This window comes from Lemur catta, chromosome 3 (assembly GCF_020740605.2).
Source record: "Lemur catta isolate mLemCat1 chromosome 3, mLemCat1.pri, whole genome shotgun sequence".
NCBI lineage: Eukaryota > Metazoa > Chordata > Mammalia > Primates > Lemuridae > Lemur > Lemur catta.
The window spans coordinates 26,776,618-26,789,037 of record NC_059130.1 but is presented as its reverse complement, the minus strand read 5'-3'; the positions used below and the strand labels follow the sequence as shown (position 1 = coordinate 26,789,037).

Here is a 12,420-nt window from a genome sequence, read left to right as displayed (position 1 = left end):
GATTACACCCGTCTTCCTTCTCCAGACTCCCGCATCCCTCTGGCGCCCCCTGTTGACAGTCGCCTAACAGGACTATACCCGCAAAGCAGAAGGTGATCTGCAAAGCTCAGGAGTTGCCAAGTATAGAAAGGTAGGTTTGGAGCTGAGAGACAAGATATTCAACCAATAGAGAACTGCTGAGGTAGATGGATAAGATGGAGAACAGCGTTTCCGGCAGGGATGCTGGCGTGATTGCATGTTTTAAAAGTGCAGCATGAAGTAGGAAAATGAAGTGTGATTTCAGCTGAAAAATGGGAGGGGAGAGATTATATTGGAAAGCCAAGCGAGTGTAGCTAGCAGATAAAGTTGAAAATTAAAAGAATCTTTATTTCACTGACTTCCTTCTATTAATAGTAAAGAGGTACTGCAGGGCACGAGGACAGGAGCAAGTGAAGAAAAGAGGGTGATAACACAATCTTCCTCTACCACAGTGACCCAAGGGGGAGGGCATCACTGAACACTCCAGATAAGTCCTGGATTCATCAAAGGCTAGAAAGAGAGGGAAAAGCATGTGTCTGTCTTTAGAAAATATAAAAGTGTGTGTATGTGTGTGTGTGTATATATATATATATATATATTACATGTTATGTAAATGGAAAAATAATTTGAAAACTTAAAACTAATGAAAACATAAATATGTATACTCAGAAAAGAGTGAAATATAAATGGGATTCATCAAAATGTGAAAACATTTACCATAAATAAAGCAAAGATGTACATGAGTGAAAATTAATTGTGAACAAATGAACTTCAATGTGTGCATGTATTAAATCTAAATGGAGAATGGAAAGGATCGATATAAATGCTCTGTTTGGATTCTTAAACAATAAAGAGCATGCTGCAGGGGAAATTTTGGCAGTCAACATACGTGTACTGCCCAGATACCTTCTTGCGCGTTTACACTGCTTTTGTGCACAGTGCCCACCCCACTTCCCACCTTTTGGTGTTTTCTCACCTTCAACAGCCAGCACCTGCAACTCTTTGTCAGAGCCTGAGCTGTCCTTGGGCTGACGGAGACACTTTGCCCACACATGCAGGGAGCTGGAAGTGCCAGGGAATGTCCAGGTATGCTGGCTCCAAATTCCCTTAGTTTTCTCCCTTCTGAGAATGTCTTTATTTCACCTTCATTCCTTAAAGACATAAAATTCTTTGCTGGATATAGATATCTGGTTGACCACTGTTGTCATTTGTCGTTATTATTGTTTTCTTTCGATGCTTTAAAAATGATGTACTATTTTCTTCTGACCGCTGTGGTTTCTGACAAGAAATCTGCAATAATATGAATCTTTGTTCTTCTTTTAGTAATGCATCATTTTTCTCTGGCTGCTTTCAAGATTACTCCTGTGTCTTTAGTTTTCAGCTGATGTTACTAGGTTTCTTTGAGCTTATCTTGTTTTGGGCTCACTCTGACTCTTGAATCTGTATGTTTATATCTTTCTCTAAACTTGAAAAGTTTCGACCATTATTTTTTCACACATTTTTTTCAGTCACACGTTAATTCTTCTCTCTTCCTGGAACCCCAGGGACACACACTGTAGATCTTCTGTTATTGACTCACAGGCCCCTGATGCTGTTAATTTTCTTTTAGTTTTTTTTTCTTTTCTCTTTTTTGTTCAGATTGGATCATTTCTCTTGATCCATTTTGAAGTCTACTGACTGTTTTCTGTGTCACCTTCATTCTGCTATTGAATTTACCCAATAGCTTTTTTGAAAATTTCAATTTTTGCATTTTTCAGCTCTAAAATTTTCATTTGGTACTGTTTATATCTTTTTTGCTACAACTTTTTAAACATTGTTTCTATATTATTCATGATTTCTCATGTAAACATTTTTATAATAGCTGCTGTAAAGTCCTTTTCAGATCATTCCAACTGTTGTGTCATTCAGATATTACTCTCCATTGATTGTTGTGTGAGTTGATATTTTCATGGTTCTTCTCATGCCAAGTAATTGCGGTTGGACGCTGAGCATTTACATTTTAAACTAGACACTCTGGGTCTTATTTAAATCCTGTGGAAAATGTTGATGTTTTTGTTTTACGAGGCCATCAACCTGATTAGGCTCATTTTACAAATTCCGACATACTTGCTATGCGATGCGGTTCCCATGTTAGTTAAGTGTTGAAAGTCTTTGCAGTCTCCTCCTATCTGTTTAAAGTGAGTGATGAGCAGGGTCAGCCTAGGACCTGGGAAGTAAAATCTCTGTTAAGTAAGTTCTCATATGTTTTTGTTTGCTACTTAGGACCAGATCCTTGCATGTGTGTCCCCGCAGTGAACTCTAGAATTCATAAACAATTTTGTGGGATCATTTTCTTGAGCTTTTCTCTCTCCCTCTGTAATCTCCCCAGCACTTTCAGGTTCTGTGGGGATCACCTTCATGCTTCTTCCTGCCAGAAATTGGGCCTCCTGCTACCCTGCTCTGCCACACACTTGCAGCATTATGTCCATGTCTGGGCCCAAGGTGTGAGAGGACAGAGAGAGGAAAAAAAGCAATGGGGGTTGGCCCCACACTTTTGGGATCACAGCTCCACCAAATGGAGAAAAATTGTTCCTCTTCTCACAGATTTTACTTCTGCCAGCCTCCTCAGTGGCTACTGCCACTGCCGCCATGGCGTTGCCTGAGATGTGGGGTATTAAAGGACAAAGAGATTGAAATGGGGGACTTTCACACTCTCTATAAACATTAGGACATCTCCATTTGCTGCTTAAGCGAGAACTGCCAGCTTCTCCTAAAGTGCTCCATGTGCCCCACAGTACTTATTTTCAGGCTTCCAGCTGCCTTAAGTTCAGACCAAGAGATACCAGAGGAGAAAAAAGTAAGCTCACCACCTTTTCAGTTCTACTTTGATCCTTGTGCCCTTCCCCTATCTGCCAGCTGCTATTTCAGAATCTCAAATAACTAGTTCTACGCAGTTTCTCCAGGTTATATGGTTGCATTGAGTGGGAGAAGAAGACTTTTACTCCACCTCACATGGAATAAGAGTCTCTGAATTACAGTTTCAAGTATTAGTTCTCATGCATTGTCTTCCTTTACTTCTTCAGGCATACAAATTATGTGTGTTAGATTTCCACTGTCTCTCTTCTAAGTTTATTACTTTCTGTCTGATTCTTTTGGGGTTTTTTTTTGTTGTTGTTCTTTTTATATTTTCTATCTTCTCTATCCCTTACCATATTTTTAGTTATATTTATGTTTCCTTGAGTATCTCATAGATGATTTTGTCTTTTTCTTTAATTCCTTTCTGTACCAGTGTGTTTATAATACATTTAAAAAAATAGTACTGATCAAGAGTACAAATGTTGATGAATTAAGAATCTATTTCATAGACTATCAAATAAACTTCATCTTATATATTCATTTAAAAAATTGGTGAATCATTTCTAATACCTCTGATTTTAATGGAATCTTTTTTAAATGCTTGTGATCTTTATGTATTTTGTCATTTAGGCCTGTAAGTTCATATTCCGTTGGGGAGTATTAGAGATTCTGACTAGAAATAATTATAAAGGAAAGGTTCCTGAGTCTGTGCCAAACCCCCAGTGAGGTCAAGGACTGGATGGTGCACAAGGAGCCCTGATCTGCAAACCTACTCCTCAGGGGAGGACTTTACCCTCAGCACTTCCTCGCCCCTACCCAGGCAGAAAATATCACCTGCTATTCAGACTACAGTCCACCACCCCCTGGGGAGCTAGAGGAGGAGGAGTGGGATTTGAAAACTCAGAGTGAGTTAATTCCCACCCATTTTCTGAGTTCCTCATGGGAACAGGATTTCTCTGTGCTGCCCTGGCTCTACTCTTGAGGGGACTTGGTAGCTCCCTGGCCACCGTACCGTGGGATCTGAAAAGGGTTGAAATGGAAATTTGGCAAGTATTCTTATTCTTAAAGTAAGGAGTCCCAGTTCTAAAATAGGCCCCCAAAACCCAAACCAAAACAAAACAAAATAAAAACCTAACCCTGGCAAGATTATTCTAGGTTTAAAAAAAACAAAAGAGGCCGGGCGTGGTGGCTCACACCTATAATCCTAGCACTCTGGGAGGCCGAGGCAGGAGGATCGCTCGGGATCAGGAGTTTGAGACCAGCCTGAGCAAGAGTGAGACTCCATCTCTACTAAAAAATAGAAAGAAATTATCTGGACTACTAAAAATATATAGAAAAAAATTAGCCGGGCATGGTGCCACATACCTGTAGTCCCAGCAACTAGGGAGGCTGAGGCAGAAGGATTGCTTAAGCCCAGGAGTTTGAGGTTGCTGTGAGCTAGGTTGACACCACAGCACTCTAGCCAGGGCAAAAGAGCGAGACTCTGTCAAAAAAAAAAAAAAGAGAGAGAGAGAGAGAGAGAATGTAATTAAATAATATGAATTTTAAAAAGTTATGTATCTTCTTACTGGCAATAAAGCAGAAAATAAAAATATAAAAATAAAAGACTATCAGTAACTATATACTTCCAAAGTATATAGTTATTGAAAATTTAGATAAAATGGGAAACGTACATTAAAAAGTGTTATCTACTAAAATAAGCTCAAGAAGAAACAAAAAGCATTAGCTGTCTTGTAAATAATAAAGAAACTAAAGTACTGTTATAAAACATTGCCACAAAAAACACTGGCCTACGTAGTTTTATTGTCAAATAGTATGAAACTTACAAGGAGTAGATAATTTCAAATTTGTTTAAGGATAGTGGGCAGAAAAACTCAGTCATTTAAAAATATGTTAGCATTCTATTATAAACTACTATATACATCAAGATTAAGCAATTCTGCTCCTAAGAGACATGTACAAGAATACTCAGAACAAAGAACAAATATATCGTAGGGGATACGATATATAAACTGTGGTGTACACACACAATATGATTCAGCTGTCAAAATGAACTACAGTGAAATGCAAGAATGTGGACAAATCTTAGAAATATAACATTTAGTATAAAAAGAATATGGATAACATGACATTTAATAACTTTAAAACAATATATTTTAATGAAATGTGTGAATGTGTTAAAAGAATTTAATCAGGAAAGGAAAAATAATTATTCTTTTACTTATTAAATAAAATATATGATAGAAGGATAGATTTAGATGGACTGATACATGAATATGTAAAGAGGGCCCTATGGAATAGTGTGTCATGAACCAAGGATTATGATTAATTCAATTGTTTGCACTAGAGCTCTATTGAAACAAACACAGGAAAAAAAAAAGGAAATAGGATCATATACTGATAATGCTTTAGCAACAGTTAAAGAATAGAAGACACTCTTTCCCCTGACTATAAAATATATAATGCAAAGAAATGTGAGCTTCCTATTCTTTCAACACCCCATGTGATTTTTCCAATTGTCCATGAATCCAGAGAGCCGGGGAGGGAGGGACAGCACAGCCTGTGCACAGACCCACGAGCATGAGGAAACCGTGGTGAGCAGTGTTCGAGGTGCGAGAACCATGGTTACTGCACACATATCTTCCCAGAGAATGAGGAAACTCAGGATGACAACACCAAAGACAAAGCTGGACTACTCAAAGTATCCCACAGATCTCACTGCAAGCTAGTGATTCAAGAGGTGAGAGTCAGAGCCATCTTCTTTGGATCTCATGGGGTTTTCCTGTGCAAGGAATATCTTCAGAGATTCCAGTGGACTGTGAACTTTTCAAGGTCAGAGGTTGTGTCTGATTCACCTCCAAACCCCAAATTCCTGACATATGTCCACAGACCCCATCCAACATGCTAAATGAATGAATGTCCGTTTAACCAAATATTTTGTTCATGTGTTGCTTTATTTCACCCTTGACCTGAAAGCTCTTGGAGGGTAGGAGGAACCATGTCTGAAAATAGGTAATAAATAAATGTTGAATGGGGCACGTCTGGGCCAAAAGAGACCTAGAGGTCATCGACTCTCCTCTTTATGTGGGTACCTCAGTGAGGGGAAGTCTCCTCCGTTTGTTCACAGCTCTGCCCCTGTCCCTAGCACAATGAGTGGTACATTGTTTGCTCTCAACAAATGAATGAAGTAATCTATTTCCCAAACTCTTCCTTGCTTGCTCAATGTCAAGCTAAATTCAATACCATAGTCAACATCATGCCTGTTTCTCATCCCCAGCAGTAACTGAGCTCCCAGCTCAGAAGCTTCCCAGCATGGAAACCTTTTCTCAGGGCTCTGGTTATAGTTTAGGGATAAGCCCCTTGAGAGCTGGAATATAAGTGCCTATCTCTAGACCCCCCACATTAGGCCTAGATGCTGCTCACTTTTTTAACATGCATTATTAAGCATCTTCTATGTGCCAAACATATGCTAAATCTTGTCACTTCTTAGTTAATGTTCAAATCAATGAATAAAATTATAATTTTAAAAAAGAATGCTGACGCCTAGGAAACATGAATGATATTTCAAAGGTCATGTAATTAGGGTTAGAATTTACACAGAGATCTGAGCTCTATAGCCTGCCTACCTCTTGCCACGTCAAGAGTTCATAGTTTTGACTAAATAATTTATGTCATCATTATCCTTACAACTAAAGGAAATCAACACAACACAGCTGCTTAGAGGACAGGGAGGATCAGGGACCCAGCGTCCACCCTGAAGGACAGGTCTCAGGAGGATGGCTGGATGGAGAGGATTCTTCCCAATCCAAAACTCCAGAGCAGCCAGCCTGGGGATGGCTGGTCCCGAAAGCAGGACCTAGAAGACAAACCTGGAAGATGGGAGGGAAACAGAACAGACTATTTCTACAATGATAAAAAATAAATACAAAATAAAATAGCCTGTGGCTTTGACCTGAGATTGCCCAGAGTGAAAACAGCACTTTTGTTCAGGCATTGGCTCCTTGGGCATCTCAACTCGACTCTTCAGGGCCCCAGCCAGGGGAGGTTGTTACTAGCTAAAGCCGCTCTAACCCCAGCTCCAGAGAGGGTCCTGAGAGCTCCTAAAGCCTCCTTGGATTGCAGGAACAGGAGGCAGGAGAATGTCAGGAATGACCCAGCACGTGCCTGGTTGTGCAAGAACCACCTCCTGCCCTTCCCAGAGCCAAGCCTGAGCCCTATAAAGGGCATACCCGGCTCCAGCACCTCACCTGCTCTGACTCCTCAAGGCCCTGCCTGTGCTCCTGTGTGTGACCAGGTGAGTGGGAACCTGTGAGACCAGAGGGGTTTGAGCAGGAGAGAGGCATGGGAGGAAGGGAGGAGGCTGGGGAAAGAGAACCATGTGCTTGACTTCTGCCATACTGAGCAGGGATAATACTCAGTCTGCCTTGAGTCTCTGGAAATCTTGCCTTGGGTTGGAAGAAGTGTGGGTCTCACAATTTTGCCAGGGACTTATTCTGATATTTAGGGAATAAGCACTTTATTGAGGTGTGAACACTATCCATGCTCATGAAGATCAGAAAATACTGGCTGTCTACTGAAAGATAGAATAACAAGTTTCTTATTTTATCTGATTTTTCAACCACATCTTTTTGTTCAGCAGGAAAGATTTAAGTTGTTTTATTTCACTTACTGATATGTGTGTGTGGGTATGTATATCTATCTATCTATAGATATACACACACACTAAATACTATTCACCATCACTGTATGATTTAATTTTAACATCAAATTGCTATCTTTGGTTTTATACAGCTAAAGTGTTTGATTATTGCAACTTTCAGGTTGAAGAAGTCCTACAAGGATGTCCTACCACCAAAACCAGCAGCAGTGCCAGCCCCCTCCCAAGTGCACATCCAAATGCACACCCAAGTGCCCTCCAAAGTGCCCACCCCAGTGTCCAGCTCCATGTCCGCCTCCAGTCTCTTCCTGCTGTGGCTCCAGCTCTGGGGGCTGCAGTGGCTCCAGCTCTGGGGGTGGCAGCTGCTGCCTGAGCCACCACAGGCCCCGTCTCTTCCACCGACACAGGCACCAGAGCCCCGACTGCTGTGAGTGTGAGCCTTCGGGTGGCTCTGGCAGCTGCCATGGCTCTGGGGGCTGCTGCTGACCTGACCTTGAACATCACAGAAAAAGCCTTATGGGAAAATTCCAGGCCAGGACCTGCCCCAGGCGATGTTTCCCCTCTTCACAGGAACACTTCCTCCTGGGAAGGGTCCTGTCTGTTCTGATGACCCAAGTGTCCATCCTGGACCCCGATCTTCTCTTCCTGCCTGACCTTACACAACAATAAATCTCTGTGCTTTGTTCATGAAGTTTCCCAGCCTTTGTCAATTCTTTTATTCCTTTCAAATCCCTGAGAGCCCAGTGCCCTGCTAACACACTTTTTAGGATGCTTTGGTAAGAGTGGAGCCTGAGAAAGAACAAGCTAGAGCAGCTTGCAGGGGCAGTTATGTAAGAGCAATCTCACAGTAGGACTGGGAGACATGGATCCTCCCAGGGCCACGTGGTGACCAGAAGCCACTGAGAACTTTTGGCCACGCACAGCCCGGTCAGTTTAACCTACCATGCTGCATGTAAATTATTTTCATTTTCTCTGCATGCCATGATGACAAAGTTTGAAAATTCTTTGGCATTCCAAGTAAAAAGGTGTATTTAACAGAATCCCTTTCATATGATTTAAAATGATTGACATGAGAATTGGAACCCTTGGGGCAAGCTTAAATGAGAACTCATTGCCACTCAACTACCCTCTAGGGAGAAGGAACCTGCCCAGTTCTTGCTTTCATTCATGCTCCAGCCTCTCCTTTAAATAATTGTTAAATAAGCATTTAAACAATATCCATGTGGCTGCAGGAGTCTGGACCTGTCCAGTCCCTCTGACTCAGCCCACTGCTAAGGGAGACACAGAGTGTGGAACTCAGGTCTGGGCCACGTCCCACTTTCATGGCTGCACCTGGTTCACTGCCAGTGCTAGGCCTGGAGGGTGAGAAGAACCATCAGAAATACCACTGTTATGTAGCTGTCAGATAAGCTGCACAGTAGCTCAGGCTGGGGCTGGCCCTCCTTAGATCATGATCTTCTCAGCTCATCACTCATAGAATTTTAGGGCAGAGAAGCAGTTTGTCTGGATGGTGAGGTATGTCTGTTCCTGGAGGAGGAAGTGTGAAGGGGGGTGAGACCACTACTAGGGAATTAAGAAATTCCAGGCTAAGTGGTGTCTGTGGGGGGGGTTATAGGTTCAGTTTAGAGCAAGGCCCTGATGAGATTGTGCTCTCTAAGTAAGGCATCCTGTCCCTTCTGGGTGAGGGCAATGGCTACCACTTGACATCTCCACTCTAATTCCTCCCGATGATCCTTGGGAACTCTTTTCTTTGCTGCTTTTTGTAATCATTGCCACTGTGATAGATAATGATGTCATTGTTAATTTAATTTGAAATTCTCATAGTAGTAATTTTGAGTTCATGTTTATACATTTATTGGCCACATTTTTTTTGCTTTTCTGTAATATTCATATCCTCTACCTTATTTTTCAGCATATTGCTTGCTTTTTTTTCCTGTTCCATTTTAACTGCTTACCCCCTCCGTTTATCAGTAGTCTCAAAGAAACAGAAAGGACAGCAGATATAGATCTAGATCTAGATACAGATACGTATATAGATATAAAGGTATGGATTTATTATAAGAAATTAGAAACTGGCTCATGTGATTATGAAGGCTGAAAAATCCTGAGAGCTGTGGTTGGCAAGTGGGAGAGATAGAAGAGCTGACGGTGTGGGTCCAATCTGAGGCGGGAGAAGACCAGTGTCCCAGCTGAAAGCTGTCAGGCAGAAGTGTTAGGGTGGAGAGCTAGTGTACTCGGGTTTTGAGAAAGATTTCTCCAGGCAAAGTTTAGGATAGAAAGAAAGACAAGTTTATTTTACTTTTTCCAAATGAAAAAAGGGCCTACACAGTAGTGTTGGCAGAGAGAATCAGGTACCCAGGCTTTTTACTTAGAAGTTGTAAAGGAGGTGAAGAAGATTTATGACTATAGCCAAATTAACAGGGAACTATGGACACCGCATCTGCTCCTCTTCTTAGTGGCAGGCCAATAGCAGAAGCTGATAACAGAAGCTAACAGATGTGGCAGACATGTTTATCACTGATGATTGTGATCTTGTCATTGGTTCTACCCCTGGGGCAGAAACTGAGGCCTGTAGGTGGCACCCCCCATTGTCCTATCCATCTGGGTTGCCAAAAAGACCGGACTGGGAGGCTGAGTCAATGTCATGCTTCCATTTGGACTCATTCAACCGACATGCCTCCCATAGGAGGCCATAGCCGATGGCCACTACCCTCCTTGTTTCCTGGGGCCAAGAACAGGTGAGAGGTGAGAATAAATTTTCAGAACACCCAAGATCCAACCATAGTGTCCTCTTTCACTCCTTCCCTTTCCCAGCTTAATTCTCCAGCCTTCACAGGGCTCATGACTCAGAAAAACGTGGGAAAAGAAGGCTCAGGTGCCAAAAGGGAGATAAAGACAATTTTTCTTAGAGTCAAGCTGAGAAGAATCCACATGGAGAAAATTGTAGACTCAGATTGGATCGAGATTCTGTTAACAGAGTGGGTCTGCATGTGACACTGCCATCTGCTCCCCTCTTTCCCACTGCACCAGCAATGGGCTGGCCTTTGTTTATCTCTTCAACTTAGAAAAACAACTGGTTGGGTGGCCTTCTGCCTAGCAGTTTAATCCAACGAATAATTCCTTCACACTGCAAGAGTAACCATTTAGGATTCCTTTCAATCAACTTTAAAATTGTAAAAACTAAAAAAAAAAAAAAAAAAAAAAAAATTGTAAGAGCCTTGCTGTGTTCTAAAAATAAATAAATAAATAAAATTGTAAAAATAATTTGTGCTCAAAATAAAACAGTTGGTACTTATGGCAATTATAGAGAGAATAGATAAGTAGATCCACATATCATGTCACTCAGATAGTACCATTGACATCCCCACTCATTGGTGCTAGAGCTCATCTTTCATCCTGCTGCCTCCAGGCACATGCTCATACTCTCCCTGGGCCTTGAAAACCCTTCTCCCCTTTCATTTTAATGTGTAACTATTTCCAACTAGCCTGAGCTCCTTGAGGACAGAAATCAAGACTCATTTAATTGTCTCTGTCACCCAGCTCTAGCACAGACTTAAGAATAGAGCCAAGGAAAACATATGCTAATTTGTCAGTTGGTTGCCCCGGGTCCCTTCAGAAACCTCTCTCCAGTAACATATAGTTGACCCATATCTATGTGACCCACATTAGTTGTTAGTGCTTTGCTACTGGGACAAAGGAAAAGAAAGGAAACATAAGGGAACATGAATATTTCCATGCTTAAGATCACCAATAACACTCTAACCCCACAACCACATCACCAGATGGCATCCATAAGTGTCAGAAAATGACATGGATATTTTTACCAATATCATCTTTGTCATCTTAAATATCATCAACATAAGGAGGCATCTGCTTTAAATAGCATTAATAAATATACTTCTAAAATTCCCTTTTGGGTCCACAACAAAATTTCATCTATCTGTTTATTAACCAGTTATTTATTGAGTTCCAAGTTTATGCCAGAAACTATCAGGTGATGTCTTAGTACATTTTCTGCTGCTATAACAAAATACCAAAGACTGGGTAATTAATAAACAATAGAAGTTTATTTGGCTCACAGTTCTGGAGACTGGGAAAAACCAAGAGTATGGCAACAGCATCTGGCGAGGGTCATCCTATGGAAGGTAGAAGGACAAGTGAGCACACAAGACAGAAAGAAAATAGAGCCTAAACCCATTCTTTTATCAGGAACTCACTCCTGCAACAACCAACCCAATCCTGTGACAACAATGCCAATCTTGTCATGGGGCAGAGCCCTCATGGCCCAATCACCTCTGAAAAGTCCAATCTCCCAACATTATCACAATGGCAACCAAATTTCAACATGAGTTTTGGAGGGGACATGTAAACCATAGCAAGTAAACAAGACGATTTTAGGTTTTTGTCCCCATGGAAGTTGCAAAAGCATGGCTAGAACAGCAAATTGTGCAAGGAATTACTATAAAATGTGGACTGTGGGTGCGTATAGTAGGATGACCCAAGGTAGTTTATGTAGATCCAAAGGTAGTTGGCTAATTTGAGTACCCTCTCAGTTAGAACAACCTATGCTGCCTCTCTCTTGCCCAAAACCCACCACAGACACCAGGCAGAGTTTGGCTGCCACTGGGAGGAACACGGAGAAGGGGTAAAGGACCACATGGATGATGGCAAGGACTTCCAAGGATGGAGAGCAACCGCAACTCCCATACTACTGTCATGGATACAAATTAGTACAGACTCTGAAAAACTGCTTGGTAGTGTCTACTGCTGAGCACGTGCACAACCTATGATCCTCTCCCAGGATATAGCCCCCCAAAATTCACACATACGTGTACCAAAGGCATGTATAAGAATGGTCAAAGAAGCACCACTTGTAATAGAGAAAAACTGAAATGTCCTTTAATTGGAGA

The 12,420-nt window shown here is 41.5% G+C and overlaps 1 protein-coding gene across 1 annotated transcript; it reads left to right on the top strand.

The window, feature by feature from the left end:
* Positions 1-7,693: 7,693 nt before the first annotated feature.
* LOC123634605 (late cornified envelope protein 2A-like) lies at positions 7,694-7,996 on the top strand. Its single transcript, XM_045546336.1, has one exon. It carries the CDS (start codon positions 7,694-7,696, stop codon positions 7,994-7,996), a length of 303 nt encoding a protein of 100 aa, XP_045402292.1.
* The last annotated feature ends 4,424 nt before the right edge of the window (positions 7,997-12,420 follow it).

What these genes read in the sequence shown, in the direction of transcription:
- LOC123634605 (XM_045546336.1), top strand. Translation starts at nt 7,694, where the DNA reads ATGTCCTACCACCAAAACCAGCAGCAGTGCCAGCCCCCTCCCAAGTGC.